The sequence below is a fragment of the Cetorhinus maximus genome, chromosome 4 (genome assembly GCF_964194155.1).
Source record: "Cetorhinus maximus chromosome 4, sCetMax3.hap1.1, whole genome shotgun sequence".
Lineage (NCBI taxonomy): Eukaryota > Metazoa > Chordata > Chondrichthyes > Lamniformes > Cetorhinidae > Cetorhinus > Cetorhinus maximus.
The window spans coordinates 132,145,577-132,163,626 of NC_135882.1; the positions used below are offsets into that span (position 1 = coordinate 132,145,577).

At 42.1% G+C, this 18,050-nt stretch overlaps 1 protein-coding gene across 1 annotated transcript in view; it reads left to right on the plus strand.

The window, feature by feature from the left end:
• Positions 1-228: 228 nt before the first annotated feature.
• LOC144679901 (KAT8 regulatory NSL complex subunit 1-like) overlaps positions 229-18,050 on the plus strand; it is a 189,679-nt gene continuing 171,857 nt past the window's right edge. The window contains exon 1 of the mRNA XM_078540846.1: positions 229-1,914. Within this exon, the coding sequence (XP_078396972.1) occupies positions 245-1,914 (1,670 nt within the window). The 5' untranslated portion in view covers positions 229-244. The remainder of the gene's footprint in view (positions 1,915-18,050) is intronic.

Here is an 18,050-nt window from a genome sequence, read left to right on the forward strand (position 1 = left end):
TTGCCCCTGGTGTCCGTTGGAATTGCGGGTGCGCGCGCTTTTTTCCCCCGACCAACCGTGGGCGCCATTTTGTGGCGGGGGGAAGGGGTGGAGAGATCAAGATGGAAAGGTGGGGGAGGGGTGCGGAGATGTAGATGGGCGGTTGGGGGCGGGAGTACAGATAGAGGTGGGAGGGTGTGGATGGGGGAGGGGTGGAATGATATAGATGGGAGGGTGGGGGAGGGAAGAGGTGGTAAAAAACAAGATGGCCGCCGGCCGCTTGAAGCGAATGGTTTCCCCGGCTGTGAGTGAAAGCGCTGGCGAAGCGCGGCAGCAGCAACACGGACTCAACTTGGCCGTGTCGTCATCACCACTACCGCCGCTATCGTCGTCGCCTCCTTCAGCTGCGTCCTCGCCGCCTTCCTCTTCGGCCCCAAACGGCACTTTAGACGAAGGGGAGGAAAATAATAAAAATAATAAACTCGCCGGCCCTTTATATTTCTCGGTCGACCGTATGGACTCTCTGTTTTTGGCCCGGCCGACCAGAGTGCGGCGGCGCCCCGAGCCCGAGCCTTTCTTCCGCGGCGAGAGGTGCGCGGCGGCCGCTCGAGGAGGAGCCAAAGACTCCGAGACAAATAATTATAACCACCACAACCATTACAACAACCATCACCATCATCATTCTCCTCACCGCCGGCACCATCGTCACCACCAGGCCGGGGAGCCGGCGGTGAGTTCTACGGCAGCTCCCGGTCTCGGCCTAAATAGGGGCTCCTCGCGGTTCTGCGCCAAGCGCCAGGACGGAATGAATTCCGATGGATTTTTTCCCAGCGCCGCCGCCGAGGAGGAAAGGGGCAACACTGCGGTATCGAGCACCGCCGGCAACTGTCTGGCCAAAGAACCGCCTTGTCTGACCCGCGACTCTGGCCTGATGAACGGCAGCAACAAAGCGGCGGGCGGCTGCGGTGTTCAGCGGAACAACGGCGCCATCTCGTTGAACTCGGCTTCGCCCGGCAAGGGGAACCCGGATAAAAGCCGCTGGCTCCGGCTGCAGAAAAACACCAACACCACCACCTCCGACCTCGGCCTACTATCCAAAGGCAGCAGCAAAATTCCCGGTCTCGAGTATGGATGTCGAGCCGAATTTCATGGCACAAACCCCGGGGAAAGTTCGCTAAAATCTCGCTGCAGCGAAGTAAATGTTAATTGTACAGGGACCGAGACCCAAAACAAAAAACATACCGCTAGGAGAAACAGTACTATCAGTAACACCATTAAACACCACAATAATTGTAATAGTCTCAGTAATAATATTAATAGTAGTCACAATAATATTAATGTTAGCCAAGATGAGGTGAGTGCTCAGAGTATATTAGTTATGAGTAAACAAGCTGAGATCAGGAGCCGGGCTCACCGCCTCTGCAAGCGTTTGCAGGTCGTACAAGCTAAACAGGTGGAGCGCCATGCTCAGCAGCAGCTGGCAGGTTTAGTGGGACACAGTTTAAAGCGGTTTTCTTCCTCTTTCACCGAAAGTTTTATTAATAACAACAGTAGTAGTAGTAGTAATAAACACAAAAGCACTTTGTACGGGAACAGCGCGCTGCTGGTTGGATCTTCGTTGCTGAGGAGTTTTCCAAGAACGGATTCGGAAGGAGGTGGTGGCGGTGCTCATTCTAGTCCCAGCTCTTCCCTTAGATCTGGCGGGGGCAGTAAATGTTTGTTGTCTTCACCGAATGGGGATACTTTCTCTGGTTTTGTGAAAGATCGAGCTGTTTCTGAGGATCTGCTAAAACTGGTGTCCAGCGTGACTGCCAAACTCAGGACTTCGGAGAGGGCTTTCGATTCCGATGCCACTGAAAGCAGCTCAGGGGGCGAGACGGATGTAGAGGAGGATGGCACGGGTGGTGCAAAATTCGCGCATCGGCATGCAGTTCTGTAAGTAATAAGGAGGTTGTAATTTTTGACTTCTTGCGAAAGGAGCGGGCTACTTTTGTAAATGTGTATTTTGAACATGTATTTTGCCGCGTATCATTACTCTCCACACGTAGAAGTATATGTTCTTAGCATCTCAGATTAGTGGCTAGAGAACTGTAAATTTGATGCACAGGAGTTGAGGTTTCGTAATTTAAATGAGATTAACCTTTGTTTTAGTTGCTTGTTAACTTGTGAAAGGAGATTTTAATAGGTCAGCAATATATCTGGGTGGGATACTGCAATGGCATGCTGCATGCATATTGGCTCCAGTTGGAAGCTTATTGCTGTAAGCTGTTGCTTTTACGGTTGCAGAAGTAACAGAAAGCTCTGCAGCGCGTCTGTCAGTCAGGGTCATTACATTCAGTCGGTATCTGCAGTACAAACTGCATGCTGTTGTGTTGTACAAACCATTTATGATGCTACAGCAATATGTTTTGGAGGTTTATTATTTGTGCCAACAGATTGGTAGGCTACTGTTTAATTAAATGGATATTTTAAATGCTCAGATTGGCCTTCCTGTCTTGCTGGCACCATGAATTATCTAATTTTCTGACCATTTAAGCCTATTGTATATTTAAAGTTTCCACTATGTTTGAATTGAAAATGTGAGGAGGTACAGTGTGAATCTGTTTTGATTCACCAGTTGCGCAAGCTGAAACCAGTGAATTATGACCTCATTGGGTAATCGTGTTCTGTTTCGTACAGATGGCAATTAGTGAAAAGCTGTCTTGTAGCCTTTGACAGTTCTTCAGTTTTTCCTCTAGGTTTTAATCCCCCAATGTCTTTGCATTCAGCACTTCAGTTTTGACCAGCATTATCCTGAGTAAGCTTGTAGAAATCCAGATTGCATGTGCTGTGATCCTTGCTCAGTGTTGTGTAAAAATGTCCTGAAATTCTACTCACTGTGTAAACTAAAGTGACTCAAGTTTGTATTTGCATGATAACAAATTTGTTAGGGTCAGTGGTCACTATTTCCCCCCTCCCCCCCCACTTGAATTGTGTACCCTGCTTCCACCCCCTATCCTGCAGTGTTTTGAGCGCCAAGTCAGCTCTTCAAGGTTTTTAGTGATAAATTGTGAGCCCTGCTCTCTGAAACTACAGTGCATTTAGTCCATTTTAACATTATTACCTAGCCTGTTCATGGATATAGTTAGTCCTTAAAGCAGTGGTTCCTTTATTTCAAGGTGTCCCACCTTTGGTTAATTACAGTATGAAGACCAAGGCTGAGCAGAAATAACTGACATTCCTATTATCTTCATCTGGACCTTTGCTCCCTTCTACTCGAGACATGATTTGATCCCATTTCATTCATGGTAGATTGTTGGGGAAATATTAATCAGTAATTATTTTGCATATTATTTTAAACATTTTAGCTGCTGATTTTCTAGGTAGTTGCTTGGATGAGTCAGAGGATATATTACAATGTGATGTTACAGTGTGACAGGAAGTAAATGTGAATATTGCAGGAAGTGTGCACTATGCACCAATTTAATGTATTCTAGCTATGTGTCTTGGTGGAAGTTTGGTTAATTCAGAGAGGTACACTGAGTATCTTTGGATAATTGCTGGAATGCTAATGACTTTTTCCATAAAGTCTGAATCTGTAATTTCAAGTGCAAATATGTGCATGTTACAGGAACAGTTGTTTGGGCCTTTGTGACTTCCTTATAGCTCATTGAGATTTTTTATCTGAATATTTCGATATTTGTAACGGGTGGTCTGTGCTGAGTTTTTTCAGTAGGAATGAGATAGGAAAGTTTGGGTCCTGTAGAGATGGACAAAAAGAAGCCATTTGATTCATAATTTTTCTTATTCAGTTGCAGCTAATATGTATTATTGGGCAGGAGTAGCAGTGCCACCATTAGTTTTTTCTTCCTCTCTGACTTTATGTAAAGGATAATTGTTCAATGTTGTTCATTTCTGATCACGGACCATCAACCACTGCTACAAATGAAGAGTGTGTGGATGTTAGGTGAGGACACCAGCTGGCCTGGGAGATTCACCAACCAGCAATTACTGTCTTGGCTCGTGCATGAAGGATGTCCATAAGGTTGATTAGGAACATAGAACAATCGAAAGCATGACAGGAGAAGGCCAATTAGCCCTTCAAACCTCTTCCATCATTTAATGAGATCATGGCTGATCCATGAGGTAAATCCAGATAAATGCCTTTGTCCTCTCTCCTGTGATACCTTTTGAGGAGCAGAAAGCTATCACTCTCAGTTTTAAAATTAACTGTTGATCTAACCTGAGTTGCCATTAGTTCAACAAAGTTCCACACTTCTGCCACCTTCTGCATATTTCCTAATTTCACTCCTGAAAGACTGTCCCCAAGTCCTAGACTCCCCAACCAATAGGGTAAATACAAAGAAACTGTCAGTTTATCTTAATATCGTGAAAACTTCAATCAATTCACCCCTTGATTATATAAACTCCAGGGAATGCAACCTTAGTTTGTGTAATCTCGCCTTGGATTTAGCCTTAAAGGCTAGCTGTCATTCTGGTAAATCCCGCCAAGGCCAGTGTATCGCTTCAAGGTGTGCTCAGAACTGCTCACAGTACCCCAGGTAAGTTCTAATCAGGGCTTTGTATAGCCTGAATAATGTCTTCTGTCCCATTGTATTCTATTCCTTTAGACATAAAGGCCAGCATTCCATTCATAATAATAACAAACAGGAAATGCTGGAAAAACTCAGCATAGAAAAATTACAGTACAGAAGGAGACCATTCGGCCCATCTTGTCCATGCCAGCCCGAGGACACCCAGGTGTCCTTTCTAATCCCACCTTCCTGCACCCGGCCCATAGCCCTGCAGCTTACAGCACTTAAGGTGCAGATCCAGGTACTTTTTAAAAGAGTTTAGAGTTTCTGCCTCTACCACCAACTTGGGCAGCGAATTCCAGACACCCACTACCCTCTGCGTAAAAAAGTTCTTCCTCATGTCCCCCCTACACCTTCTGCCACTTATCTTGAATCTATGTCCCCTGGTTCTAGAATTCTCCACCAAGGGAAACAATTTTATCCTGTCCATTCTATCTATTCCCCTCATAATTTTGTACACCTCAATCAAATCACCTCCCAACCTTCTTTGTTCTAAGGAAAATAACCCCAACCTATCCAATCTCTCCTCGTAGCTACACTATTTTAACCCTGGCAACATTCTCGTAAACCTCCTCTGCACTCTCTCCAGAGCTATTACGTCCTTCCTGTAATGTGGTGACCAGAACTGCACACAATACTCCAGTTGTGGCCTCACCAGTGTTTTATACAATTCCAACATTATATCCTTACTTTTATATTCTATACCTCTGCCAATGAAGGAGAGCATTCCATATGCCTTCTTTACAACCTTGTCTACTTGAACTGCTGCCTTCAGGGACCTGTGTACTTGTACACTAAGATCTCTCACTTCATCTACCCCGCTTAGTATATTCCCATTTATTTTGTAATCCCTGTAACTGTTTGACCTCCCTAAATGTATGACCTCACACTTCTCTATGTTAAAATCCATCTGCCACTTTACCACCCACTAACCCAACCTATCTATATCGTTTTGGAGATTATGGCTATCCTCTACACCATCCAATACTCAGCCAATCTTTGTGTCATCTGCAAATTTCCCAATCGTGCCCCCCACATTCATGTCCGAATCGTTAATACATAACACAAACAGCAAGGGTCCCAACACTGAGCCCTGTGGAACACCACTTGAGACAACTTTCCATTCGCAAGGGCATCCATCGACCATTGCCCTTTGTTTCCTGTTACAAAGCCAACCTTTTATCCAGTTTGCCACGTTACGAATCCCATGGGTTTTTACTTTCCTGACCAATCTTCCATGTGGGACCTTGTCAAATGCCTTGCTAAAATCCATGTACACAACATCCACTGCACTACCTTCATCAACCCTTCTTGTCACTTCCTCAAAGAATTCATTCAAATTTGTGAGGCAAGACCTTCCTTTAACAAATCCATGCTGACCGTCCCTGACTAGTCCATGCCTTTCCACATGACAGTTAATCCTATCTCTCAGGATTGACTCTACTAATTTGCTCACCACCGATGTAAGACTAACTGGCCTATAATTGTTTGGCATTTCCTTTGATCCCTTTTTAAACATTGGAACTTCCTTCAGCAGTATGTCTGACAGTATCTGTGGACTCACTGTTAACTCTGTTTCTCTCTCTACGCATGTTGTCAGACCTGCTGAGTTTTTCCAGCGTTTCTTGTTTTTTATTCCAGATTTCCAGCATCCTCAGTATTTTGGTTTTATTTCAGCATTCCATTAGCCTTGTTGATGATTTTCAGTCTCTGTTCATGACATTTTAATTATCTATGTACCTGGACCCCCAAGTCTCTTTGGGCTCCCACTGTTTTGAGCTTTTCTAAATTTAGAAAGTACCTTACTGTATCCTTTTTAAGGTCAAAGTGCGTGACCTTGCGTTTAACTATATTGAAGTCCATTTGCCACAATTTTGCCCGTTCACTCTATCTATTACTTCTGTAAAGTTTTACTTCTATCTATATTGCATACAATGCCTATCTTTATGTCATTAACAGATTTGGATATGTAGTTTTCTATTCCAACATCTACACAGTGAATAGTTGATTCGGCAGTAGAGATCCTTACTGATGACCATTAGTCACATCCTGACAATTAGATAACCTGCCCATTATCCCTGCACTCTGTCTCCTGCCACTTACAAATTTCCTCACCATGTCAACAATTTGCTTTCAATTTCATACACTTCAGCGTTAGCTAACAGTCTCTTATGAGGGACTTTCTGCCATATAAGTTCATGTAAATAACATCCGTGGACAATTCCCCATCCATACTTTCATCATCTCTTAAAAAATCAGTTAGGCTTGTCACGCATGACCTACCCCTTGCACATCCATGTTGGATTCCTCTGATTATTTGAAAATTTTCAAAGTGCTTACCGTCACCCTATCCTTAATTATAGACTGTAGTACTTTCCTGACCACAGATGTTAGGCTGACTGATCTATATTTCTCTGATTTCACACTCTCGGCTTTCTTAAATAGCGGAATGACTTGTGCAAATTTCCAATCTAAAGGACAGGTTCACAAATTATTTGATCGGTTATAGTTAGAACACCTGCAATGTTCTCACTTCGTTCCTTTAGAATCTTGGGATGGAAACCATCTGGTCTTGGGATTTATCGCTCTTTAGCTAATGTTTTCTTTGTGACTGTTACTTTGCTGAGTTAACTTTGGCGAGAAAAGAGGATTTGAAAACGCAGACATCGAACCTGCTCCACTTGTCATGCTGAGTGAGTGCAAACCATTTGAGTTAATTCTCTGTTCACTTGATTGCAGGCAGGTGACAGCATTATTGTGTACTCTTCAGGAGGGGAGGTGAATAAGCCAAACAGGAGATTGAGGAGTGGAATTTGAGAAACCCAAGTCTCATTAACAGGCCAGATTTGAATTTATGTGGTGCTTGAAAAATCTCTTCAGCCAAATAATTATTTTATGAACTATAGCTACTGTTTCTGTAGCCACACAGTTACCAATTTACATACAGCAAGGTCCCACAAATAGCCATAAGATAAATGACCAGTTAATCTGCTGTGGTGGTTGAGAGATCTGTGTTGGTTGAGATCACAGGATTTGAAGGGTGTAAAGCTTGGGTAAATTATCAAGTTGTGGTCAAAAGATGACAAGTTTGCATTTAAAACTCAAATGTTGCCAGAGGAAGGGAAAACTGAAGGAGATAATGAGTTCCACAGTTTTGAGGTCCTGACAAAAAGTGAGTTTTGATTTCAATGCAGAGTGGACCTGGAGCTGTGTGAGAGGACAAGAATTCAAGCTGACTGGCATGCTAGAGCCAACGTTTCAAGCACAGACTCAAAATATGAACTCGGTTTCTTTCTCCACAGATGCTGTCAGACCTGCTGAGTTTTTTTCCAGCATTTTCTGTTTTTATTTCAGATTTCCAGCATCCACAGTATTTTGTTTTTATGCTGGAGCAGTAGTTTGATCAAAAGAATGAGTGTTAAAGTTTTTTGCAAAATGGGGTAGGGCCTGGTAAATAAGGGGCTTGAGCCTCTTACCAAATGACATCCTATGTAACTGTGACAAAGGTAAGCTATCCGTATTGTGTTGACCATACTATCCTATGTTAAAGTCTCTCCACTGTCCTCCATTTGGGTGGGATTGCACTGTCCTGGTTCTGTTTTTTTTGTCTTAACCATAGCTTGAGAATCATCTGGAAATAGCTCCTCTTCCCACTCCAGTGTCCCCAAAGATCTATTCATGGCCCCCTCCTATTTCATCTCATCTCATTTAAATGCTATCCTTCAGTGACATTATCTGAAAACACAGCATCAGTTTCTATGGGGAAGCTGATGGTGCCTAGTTGCACACCACCACCACCTCTCTCAACCCCTCCACTAAATTGTCAGAGTACTTGCCTGGCGTCCAGTTCAGGATGTGCAGAAATCTCCTCCAATCTAAATAATAGGAAGACTAAAGCCCTAACGTTCCCCGACACCCCCCTTCCCCCTGTTTCCGATCACGTGCTGCCAAAAACCCCCTCCATGTTTTTGTTATCTTTAAACTTGACTGTTCCAACACACACCAGGTTGACCACTCATGTTCTAACTTCTGTAAACTTGAGGTCACCCAAAATTCTGCCCATTTCCTCACGGATCCAAAATTCATTTACTCATTAACACTGTGCTCACTGATTTAAAATGACCTCCGTTCAGTAATGTCCCTATTTTAAAATTCTCATGATTGTTGTTTTCATACCCCTCCATGGCCTTGCCCCCTCCCTATCCCTGTAATCCCAGTTATTCCTACAACCATCTGAGATACACATGAGCTCCTTCAATTTTTGACTGTAAACCAGACTGTTGAATTGCTCCACTGTTGATGGCTGAACCACCAGCTACTAAGGCCATCAGCTCTGGAATTCTCTTGAGTTCTTCTGGAATTTCCATTTGGGGGAGATAAGTTTTTTTTCTCTGATGGCCGTGAATCTTAAGAACTCTTTTCCCCAGAGAGTGGTGGAGGCAGGGTCAATGAATATTTTCAAGGCAGAGGTATGTAGATTCTTGACTAATGAGGGAGTTGAAGGTTATCGGGGGTAGGCAGAATATGGAATTGAGGCCACAAACAGATCAGCCTCGATCTTAATGAATGGTGCAGCATTTGGCCATTTGAGGGGCCAAATAGCCTATTCCTGCTCCTATTTCCTATGTTTGTATGTTCTCTCCCTGAACCTCTTCTCCTTTAAGATGCTGCTTAAAATCTAGCTCTTTGACCAAGCTATGATCATCTGCCCGAATACCTCTTCTCAAATGATTTGGTGACAAATTTTAAAAATGCTCCTATAAAGCACCTTGGGGCACTTCATTATATTAAAGACGTAATATAAAAATAATGAAGCTGCTTCCTCCTATGATTGGTGTTTGTGACTTTGAGATGAACCTTGGGATGTCAGCATTCTTTCATGTAGATGATTTGATATGGAAAATTCCATTTCAACTTTTCAAGGTCATCTTTTAGAAAAGAAATCTAGCCAACTTAAGTTATTATTGCTTATTCTGATACTCTAATTCAGCAGTTGAGTTGAAAACTGGAATGTCTAGCTTGTGACCGAGTACATCCTGACACTTGTGTTACCTGCATGTGTGTATGCACACACAAGCACTTTTCAGTTCGTTTCTGTTTATCTTCAAATGTGCCTGCAAACTGCCCCAGTAGCCTCCATTTAGATTAATGTCTCAGCGTAGCGGGCTCTGCTGACTGAAGAGGTTAGTCAGCCTCTGCATCTACTTTACAGAAACAAATAGCCTATTTCTGCTACGTTCTTGCTGATCAATATCCACCAACCCCTTTTGGAAAGTGAGCATGAATGGATATAGGAGGCAACAGGATTGGATTTGGCTTTGCCTTCTAGGATCAAGAAATTTTGCAGTCTTCCAGGTTCACTTGGAAGAAGGTACCTCAGGAATGTTGCTATCGCTGGAACCTTAATCCCAATAATACCTGCAGGATCTTGGAGCATGTGAAACCCTCTGGGATGGCTTTTCTCTCAATTGGGACATGTTTTTCAATAGGATAGTTTTTTAAAAAAAATACCTGGACTCTAGATCACCCTCTTTTTCTGGTGGGTATGAAGTAATCATTGACCGGTACTCCATGATGTTTTGTTCGGGTGTCAGGGCATTTTGATCCTGCAGAATTGCTTCTTCATCATTGTTAGTGATTAAGAGGTTTCTAATTGTCGCGTGGTAGTTGAAAAAGGTGGCTCATAGGTGGCTATGAACCTAGTGAGATTGCTATTCTACAATGTGCAAAGCAAATTTAAGAACGGACAAGGTGAGAATTGAAAATCTTCAGTGTGGAGGAGAGGAAAGAGCCTCCTCACCCCTGAGGCATGCCTTTCTCCAGGACTGAAGCTCCCATCTGTGTGAAAGGAGTGCTGGACATATCCCAAAACGTAGCACATTTTTTTTATACATTGGGTTTTGTGCCAAAGTTGTTTTTTGTAAGGGTATAGAATTATGTTTGTTCCTTTTTTCTGTCGTGGTATTTCAATCTACAATCCAGTATAATGATCAGAAAAGGGGAATCGTATTTTGTTAACATCACACTGATCCCATTATTATTGCATGATGGCACAGCACATGTGAGATCTCGCAACTCTTTCAGGAATAGCGCTTCAAGTCGTGATACTGAATAAGAAAATGCGTATGTAGTGCTGATGATGCAGTCTTGTTGCCCAAGTTACTGTTCTCCCTTTCCTCAATCTGAGCGTTTGTTTCTTCAGTGCAGTATGTGCCTGGAATGTTTCTGTCTGCACAGTGGATCAGAATTTGTTCCAAGCATGATAATTGTCATTTGATGAATTCAGAATTGGATGTGAAGATGCATGTTGAATCATAATGGACATGGTGGCTTTCCCACTTGTTCAGTTTCTTGGCAGTCAGATTCAATAATTCTGGTGCAATAGTTCAAGTGGATTCTCTTTACAAGTCACATGGTGTACTGCTCCTGATGCTTATGTGGTTTTGAATTTTTTTTTAATGTAAAAGCATTTTAGCAGTTTTCTTCTGAATGTTTCGATTAATTGTTGGTGCAAGGCTTTACCAGCACAAGAAAATCCCCAGTACCTTTATCTATTGACTGTTCTTCATGTGTCAACCTGGACCTGCAGATGTACAAAAAAGAGAAATTGGCTATCATTTACATCTCTCCATTAAACAATGCAGCCTCATGCCCTTCACTTCTTAGTTGCTATTTACTAATTCTTAAGATGAGGTAGAAAAGTATCTGTGACCAATTTCTAGAAAAACATTGGGGAAATTGTGTGCTGACTTCCAAAGGTGAGTAATCAAGTTTCATCAAGATCTGAACAATATCCAGGCTTGGGTTGCCAAGTGGCAAGTAACATTCATGCCACACAAGTGTCAGACAATGACCATCTCCAACAAGAGAGAATCCAACCATCGCCCTTCGATGTTCAGTGGCATTACCATCACTGAATCCCCAACTATCAACATCCTGGGGGTTACTATTGACCAGAAACTGAACTGGACTAGCCATATAAATACTGTAGCTACAAGAGCAGGCCAGAGGCTAGGAATCCTGTGACGAATAACTCACCTCCTGACTCCCCAAAGCCTGTCCACCATTTACAAGGCACAAGTCAGGAGTGTGATGGAATACTCTCCACTTGGTTGGATGAGTGCAGCTCCCACAACACTCAAGAAGCTTGACACTGTCCAGGACAAAGCAGCCCGCTTGATTGGCACCACTTCCACAAGCACTCACTCCCTCCTCCACCGACACACAGTAGCAGCAGTCTGTACCATTTACAGGATGCACTGCAGGAATTCACCAAGGCTCCTTCGACAGCACCTTCCAAACCCACGACCACTACCATCTAGAAGGACAAGTGCAGCAGATAGATGGGAACACCACCACCACCTGGAGGCTCCCCTCCAAGTCACTCTCCATCCAACGACTATATATCGCCGTTCCTTCACTGTCGCTGGGTCAAAGTTGTGGAAACCCTTCTTAACAGCACCATGGGTGTACCTCCACCACATGGATTGCAGCGGTTCAAGAAGGCAGCTCAAGAAGGCACCACCTTCTCAAGGGCAACTAGGGATGGGCAATAAATGCTGGCCCAGCCAGCGAAGCCCACATCCCATGGATGAATTAAAAAAAAGTTTTATTAGGTCAAGGTTACTTCTTCTGCAGACTGACTTTTTTATCATTGTAGCATGTAGTTGAAGAAGGTGGCTTCTATGCGCAAGACTATGAACCTAGTGAGATTCAACATTCTACAGCATGCAAAGCAAACTTAGCAACGGACAAGATGAGAATTGAAAATCTTCAGTGTGGAGGAGAGGAAAGAACCCCCGTTCTCCCTGCACGATGTTCCAGTTTACCTAAGAAGGTTAAATTATGAACCTGTCATACAAATTAGGAGCAGGAATAGGCCTTTCGGCCCTTTGACCCTGCTCCTCCATTCAATAAGATCATGGCTGATTTGATATTAACCTAACTCCACGTTTCCTGCCTACCCTGATAATCTTTCACCCCCTTGCTTACCAAGAATCTATCTCTCTATCCCTTAAAAATATTCAAAGATTCTGCCCCACCGCCTTTTTGAGGAAGAGTTCCAAAGACTCACGATCCTCAGGAAAAAAATTCTCCTCATCTCCGTCTTAAATGGGCAACCCCTTATTTTTAAACACTGACCCCTAGTTCTAGATTCTCCCACAAGAAGAAATGTTTGTTTCTACAACCAACCTGTGAAGTCCCCTCAGTACCTTTGTATGTTTCAATCAAGTCGCCTCTTAGTCCAGCAGATACAAGTGTAGCCTGTCCATCTTTTCCACATAAGACAACATGCCCATTCCTGGTATTAGTCTAGTAAACCTTTTCTGAACTGCTTCCAACGCATTTACATCCTTAAAGAGACTACAACCGTACACAGTGCTCCAGATGTGGTCTCTCAAATGCCCTACATAACTGAAGCATAACCTCCCTACTCTTGCATTCTATTCCCTTTGCACTAAATGATAACATCCTATCAGCTTTCCTAATTACTTGTTGCACCTGCATACTAACCTTTTGTGATTCATGCAATTGGATACCCAGGTCCCCCTGCATCCCAGATCTCTGCAATCTCTCACCATTTATATATTATGCTTCCTTTTTATTCTTCCTGCCAAAATTGACAAGTTCACATTTTCCTGTATTATACTCCATCTGCCAGATCTTTTCCTACGCACCTAACCCATCTATATCCTTTAGTAGCCTCCTTATGTCCCAATCACAGCTTAATTTCCTACCTATTTTTGTGTCATCAGCAAATTTAGCAACCATACCTTCGGTCACTTCATCCAAGTCATTAAAATAAACCGTAAAAAGTTGAGGCACACCACTCATTATTTCTTGCCAACCAGAAAATGACCTATTTATGCCTACTCGTTGCTTCCTGTTAACTAACCAATCTCCTATCCATGCCAGTATGTTGCCCCCTACACCATGAGTTTTTATTTTCCACAATAACCTTTGATGTGGCACCTTATCAAATGCTTTCTGAAAAATCTAAGTACAGTACATCCACTGATTCCCCCTTATCCAGAGCACATGGCACTTCTTCAAAGAACTCCAGTAAATTGGCTGAACATTATTCCCCTTTCACAAAACCATGTTGACTCTGCCTGATTACCATGAATTTATCTAAGTGCCCTGCAATCATATCTTTAATAATAGCTTCTAACATTTTAACTATGACAGATGTTAAACCAAGTGGCCTATAATTTCGTGCTTTCTGTCTCCTTCCCTTTTTGAATAAAGGAGTTACATTAGCTATTTTCCAATCTAATGGAACTTTCCTGGAATCAATTGGATTTTGGAAAATTAAAATAATGAGGGGTTGCAACAACTCGTGTGGTCTTTTGGGCTGGTACCAAAAGTGACAGCAATATCAGAGGTTCAAGGAGGTAAGGATTCTGTGTCCAAAAGTGGACATATCACTCCTAAAATTTATAACATTCTCCATTTTTGCTACCTCTCTGGTTAGGCAATTCTACATGTCACTGCCTTCTGAGTCAGGAAGTCATACCTAAAGTGAGTTGACAATGCAGGACACTGGAGCTGGATTCTGTCCTTTCTCAACATCCAAACATCTCTTTGCAGCAGCAGTGGTGATCGGGGTGGAAATCATTGCAAGCGCTGAGGCCAGTACAAGATTTTCCTTTTGGTTTACGGAGTTGAGACGATTAGATGCCTTCTGGTCTCTGTGTCCAGGTGGTGTATTTATTATGTGTGCATGTTTTTTGGAATATACCCTTGTCTGTATTACAACAAATTGATTTCAGAAGTAAACTTTCAATTGTAAGATGCCCTGGGACATTCTACGCAGTTGAAAGGTGTTATATACGCATGCAGGTTTGTCCTTCGAAGCAGAAGCATTCTGGTTTTCTGTTGAAGAGTCATACGGACTTGAAATGTTAACTGCATTCCTCTCCACAGATGCTGTCAGACCTGCTGAGTTTTTCCAGGTATTTTTATTTTTGTTTTTGTTTTGGATTTCCAGCATCCGCAGTTTTTTGCTTTTATCATTCTGGTTTTCTTCTGTTGCGCTGTTCTGTTGAAGGGTTGTGAGGACTCGAAACGTCGACTCTTCTCCACCGATGCTGCCAGACCTGCTGAGTTTTTCCAGGTAATTTTGTTTTTGTTCTTCTGTATGCCCACTTGCATGTTCCTGGCACATCTGCTTAAGTGATGGGTTTTGTAAAGGCAGAAGGTTTCTCTTGTGTCTGAAGTTAATTGCTGGCATAATGTGTGCAACTTTTTCAGCGGGCACAGCAATTTTGAGTTTTAAACTAATGAGGAGAGATGCTCCAGCAGTTGGAAGTGCTATTTTCCTGTTCAGGTTGTCGGTTGTTTTTGCTACAGCATGAAATCTGGGTGTGTTGCCTTCCTGATGGACTTCTGTTCTATTTCAGTACTGATGACAATGTGCACGTGGGCAATTGCGTTCAGCACTTGCTGTTTTAATATAGACAGTCTTAGGAATCCTGTGACTTGACTGTACTGTGAAAGAAAGAAGATTGACTTGCATTTACATCATGCTCTTTCAAACTTCAGGACATCCTCAAGTCAATTTGCAGTCAATTAAATACTTTTGAAGTGTAGTCATTGTAATGTAAGAAATATGGAATTACCTTGAGCCTACAGAACGCAAACAGGCTTTTTGATCCAACTTGCCTATGCTGGCATTTATGTGCCATACAAGCCTCCTGCCACCCTTCTTCATGTTAACAGTAGACAGAGCTTTAATCAACAAATTGGGGGAGGGAGAATTTAGGAAAGAGAAAATTCGAAAGCAGCTGGGGAAATAAAGCGTTTTGGGCAAAAATAAGCAGAGTGGGACAGTAAAAGGGACAGAATGACAAAGTTAATAGGGCGCAGGTTGTATTGGAGAATATTAGAAAAAAGTTCAAATCAAAGGCACTATATCTGCATAAATAATTTCCCAACCAATTAGATGAACTAATAGTGTGAATAGAAATAATAATAGGTTTCATTTAGTAGCAATTACGGAGGCATGGTTGCAAAGACCAAGTTTGGGAACTAAATATTCCAAGATACTTCTCTTTTAGAAGAGATAGGTAAAAGGAGGAAGGGTAGTCCTGATGATAAAGGATGGGATAAAGACAGTAGAGAGAGAGAATTTTAAGTCAAAAATGAAGTGGAATCTGTTTGGGTGGAGTCGAGAAACACCAAGGAGCAGAAAACATGGGCAGGAATTGTTTATGGGCCCCTAAATTACTTGTCATGTAGGGAAGAGGATAAATTAGGAAATTCAAGCTACATATAACAAGGGTAGCACTAATGGTGGGGGGAGGTGCAATCTCCAAATAGACGGGACAAACCAAATTTGCAGTCATAATGTGGAGAATGAGTTAATGGAATGAATGCAAGATGGATTCCTAGATCACTATGTCAGGGAACCAACTACTGAATAGCCTATTTTTGATTTAGTATTGTGCAACGAGAAGGGATTAATTAATTAATACTTATAAAGGGACATGAGGGAAAAGTGACCATAATATGATAGAATTTTATGTTAAGTTTGAAAGTGATTTAATTAAGTCCAAAGCTAGGGTCTTAAATCTAAACAAGCTATGTGGGAATGAGGGGTAAGTTGGCTCAGGTAGATTGAGGAAATTATATTAAAATATATGACAGTAGACAGGCAATGTCTTACATTTAAAGAATTAAAACATAAATTTCAACAAATATACAACTGATCAGGCACAAAAGAACCCAAAAATGGTCCAATAGTGGCTAACCAGGGAGTAAAGATAGCATTAGATCAAAGGATGAGACGTATAATATTGCCAAAATGATCAGGAGGATTTTGGAATTCAGCAAAGGAGGTCTCTGAAATTGCAGCAAGAGAATATGAGAGTAGACTAGCAAGAGATGCAAAAAAATGTAAACAAGTAGCTGTATGGTAGTATAGTATTGCTGAAAAAAAAAGAGATTTTTTGTCAAAGCTTTTCACCTTCCACTCACCAGGACAATTTGCAAGAAAATGCCAATGGCTGGGCCAGCATTTATTGCCCCATCCCTAATTGCCCTTGTTCAGAGGGCATTTAAGAGTCAACCACATTGCTGTGGAGTCACATGTAGGCCACATCAGGTAAAGGTTCCTTCCCTAAAGGACATTAATGAACCAGATGCGTTTTTATGACAATCGACAATGGTTTCATGGTCATCATTAGACTTTTAATTCCAGATTTTTATTGAATTCAAACTCCACCATCTGCCGTTGTGGGATTTGAACCTGGGCCCCCATGCATTACCCTGGGTCTCTGGATTACCAGTCCAGTGACAATACCACTACATCATCGCCTTCCCTAAGTGTAAACATTTCTGTAGGTATGTAAATAGATAGAGACGAATGAAAGTAAATGTGGTCCCATTAGAGGTAAAATTATAATGTGGTATAAGGAAATGGTGGAGACATTAAACAAAGACATCTGTTTTGATGGTAGGAGACACTGAGAATATTTTCAAAATAATGTGGAACCAAAGATCTCGTGAGAACGAGGAAACTGAAGAAATCCGTCTAAGTGAAGAAATGGTACTGGAGAAATTAATAAAACAAAGTAGTAACAAATGCACTGGACCTGATGACCTGCATCCCAGGGTTTGAAAAGAGTCAGCTGCAGAGATAGTGGATACATTGGCTTTGATCTGCCAAAATTCCTTAGATTCCAGAATAATTCCCAAGGATTGGAAGGTAGCAAGCCTAACCCCGCTATTTAATAAAAAGGAAGAAGGCAAATGAGTTAGCTTTTGGAAAAATGCTAGAGTCTCTATTCGGGACTTGGTATATGATTAAGCAGATTTATGAGAAGAAAATAGTGTTTCCCAAATCTGCTCATTGTTTTTTGAGGATGTAACTGGTAAAGAGACTGATGGATAAGAGGGAACCAATGGATGTAGTGTATTTGGATTTTCAAAAAGCATTAGATAAGGTGCCACACAAAAAGTTATTACACAAAATTAGGAATCACGGTATTTGGGGTAAGATGTTAGCATGTTTGGTTACTGGCAAAGCAGAGTAGGAATAAACAAGACATTTTTGGGTTGGTCGGCTCTAACAATTGGGTTTTGCATGGGTTGATACTTGGGCCTCAGCTATTTACAAATCTGTATTAATGACGTAGATGAGGGGACTGAGTGTAACATATTCAAGTTTGCTAATGATACCAAGTTAAGTCGGAAAGTAAGTAGTGAGGAGGACGCCAAGAGGCTATAGAGGGATTTGGACAGGCTGGGTGAGTGGGCAACAATGTGCAGATGGAATACAATGTGACCAAATGTAAAATTATCCGCCTTGGGAAAAATTTAAAAAAGCAGGATTTAGTTTTTGAATGGTGAGAGGCTGGGAAATGTTTGCATTCAGAGGAATCTGGATATCTTGTTCAGAGTTAACATGCAGGTACAGTGAGCAATTAGGGAGGCAGATGGTACATTAGCTTTTGTTGCAAAGGGATTAGAGTATGAGTAAACAATCTTTACCAC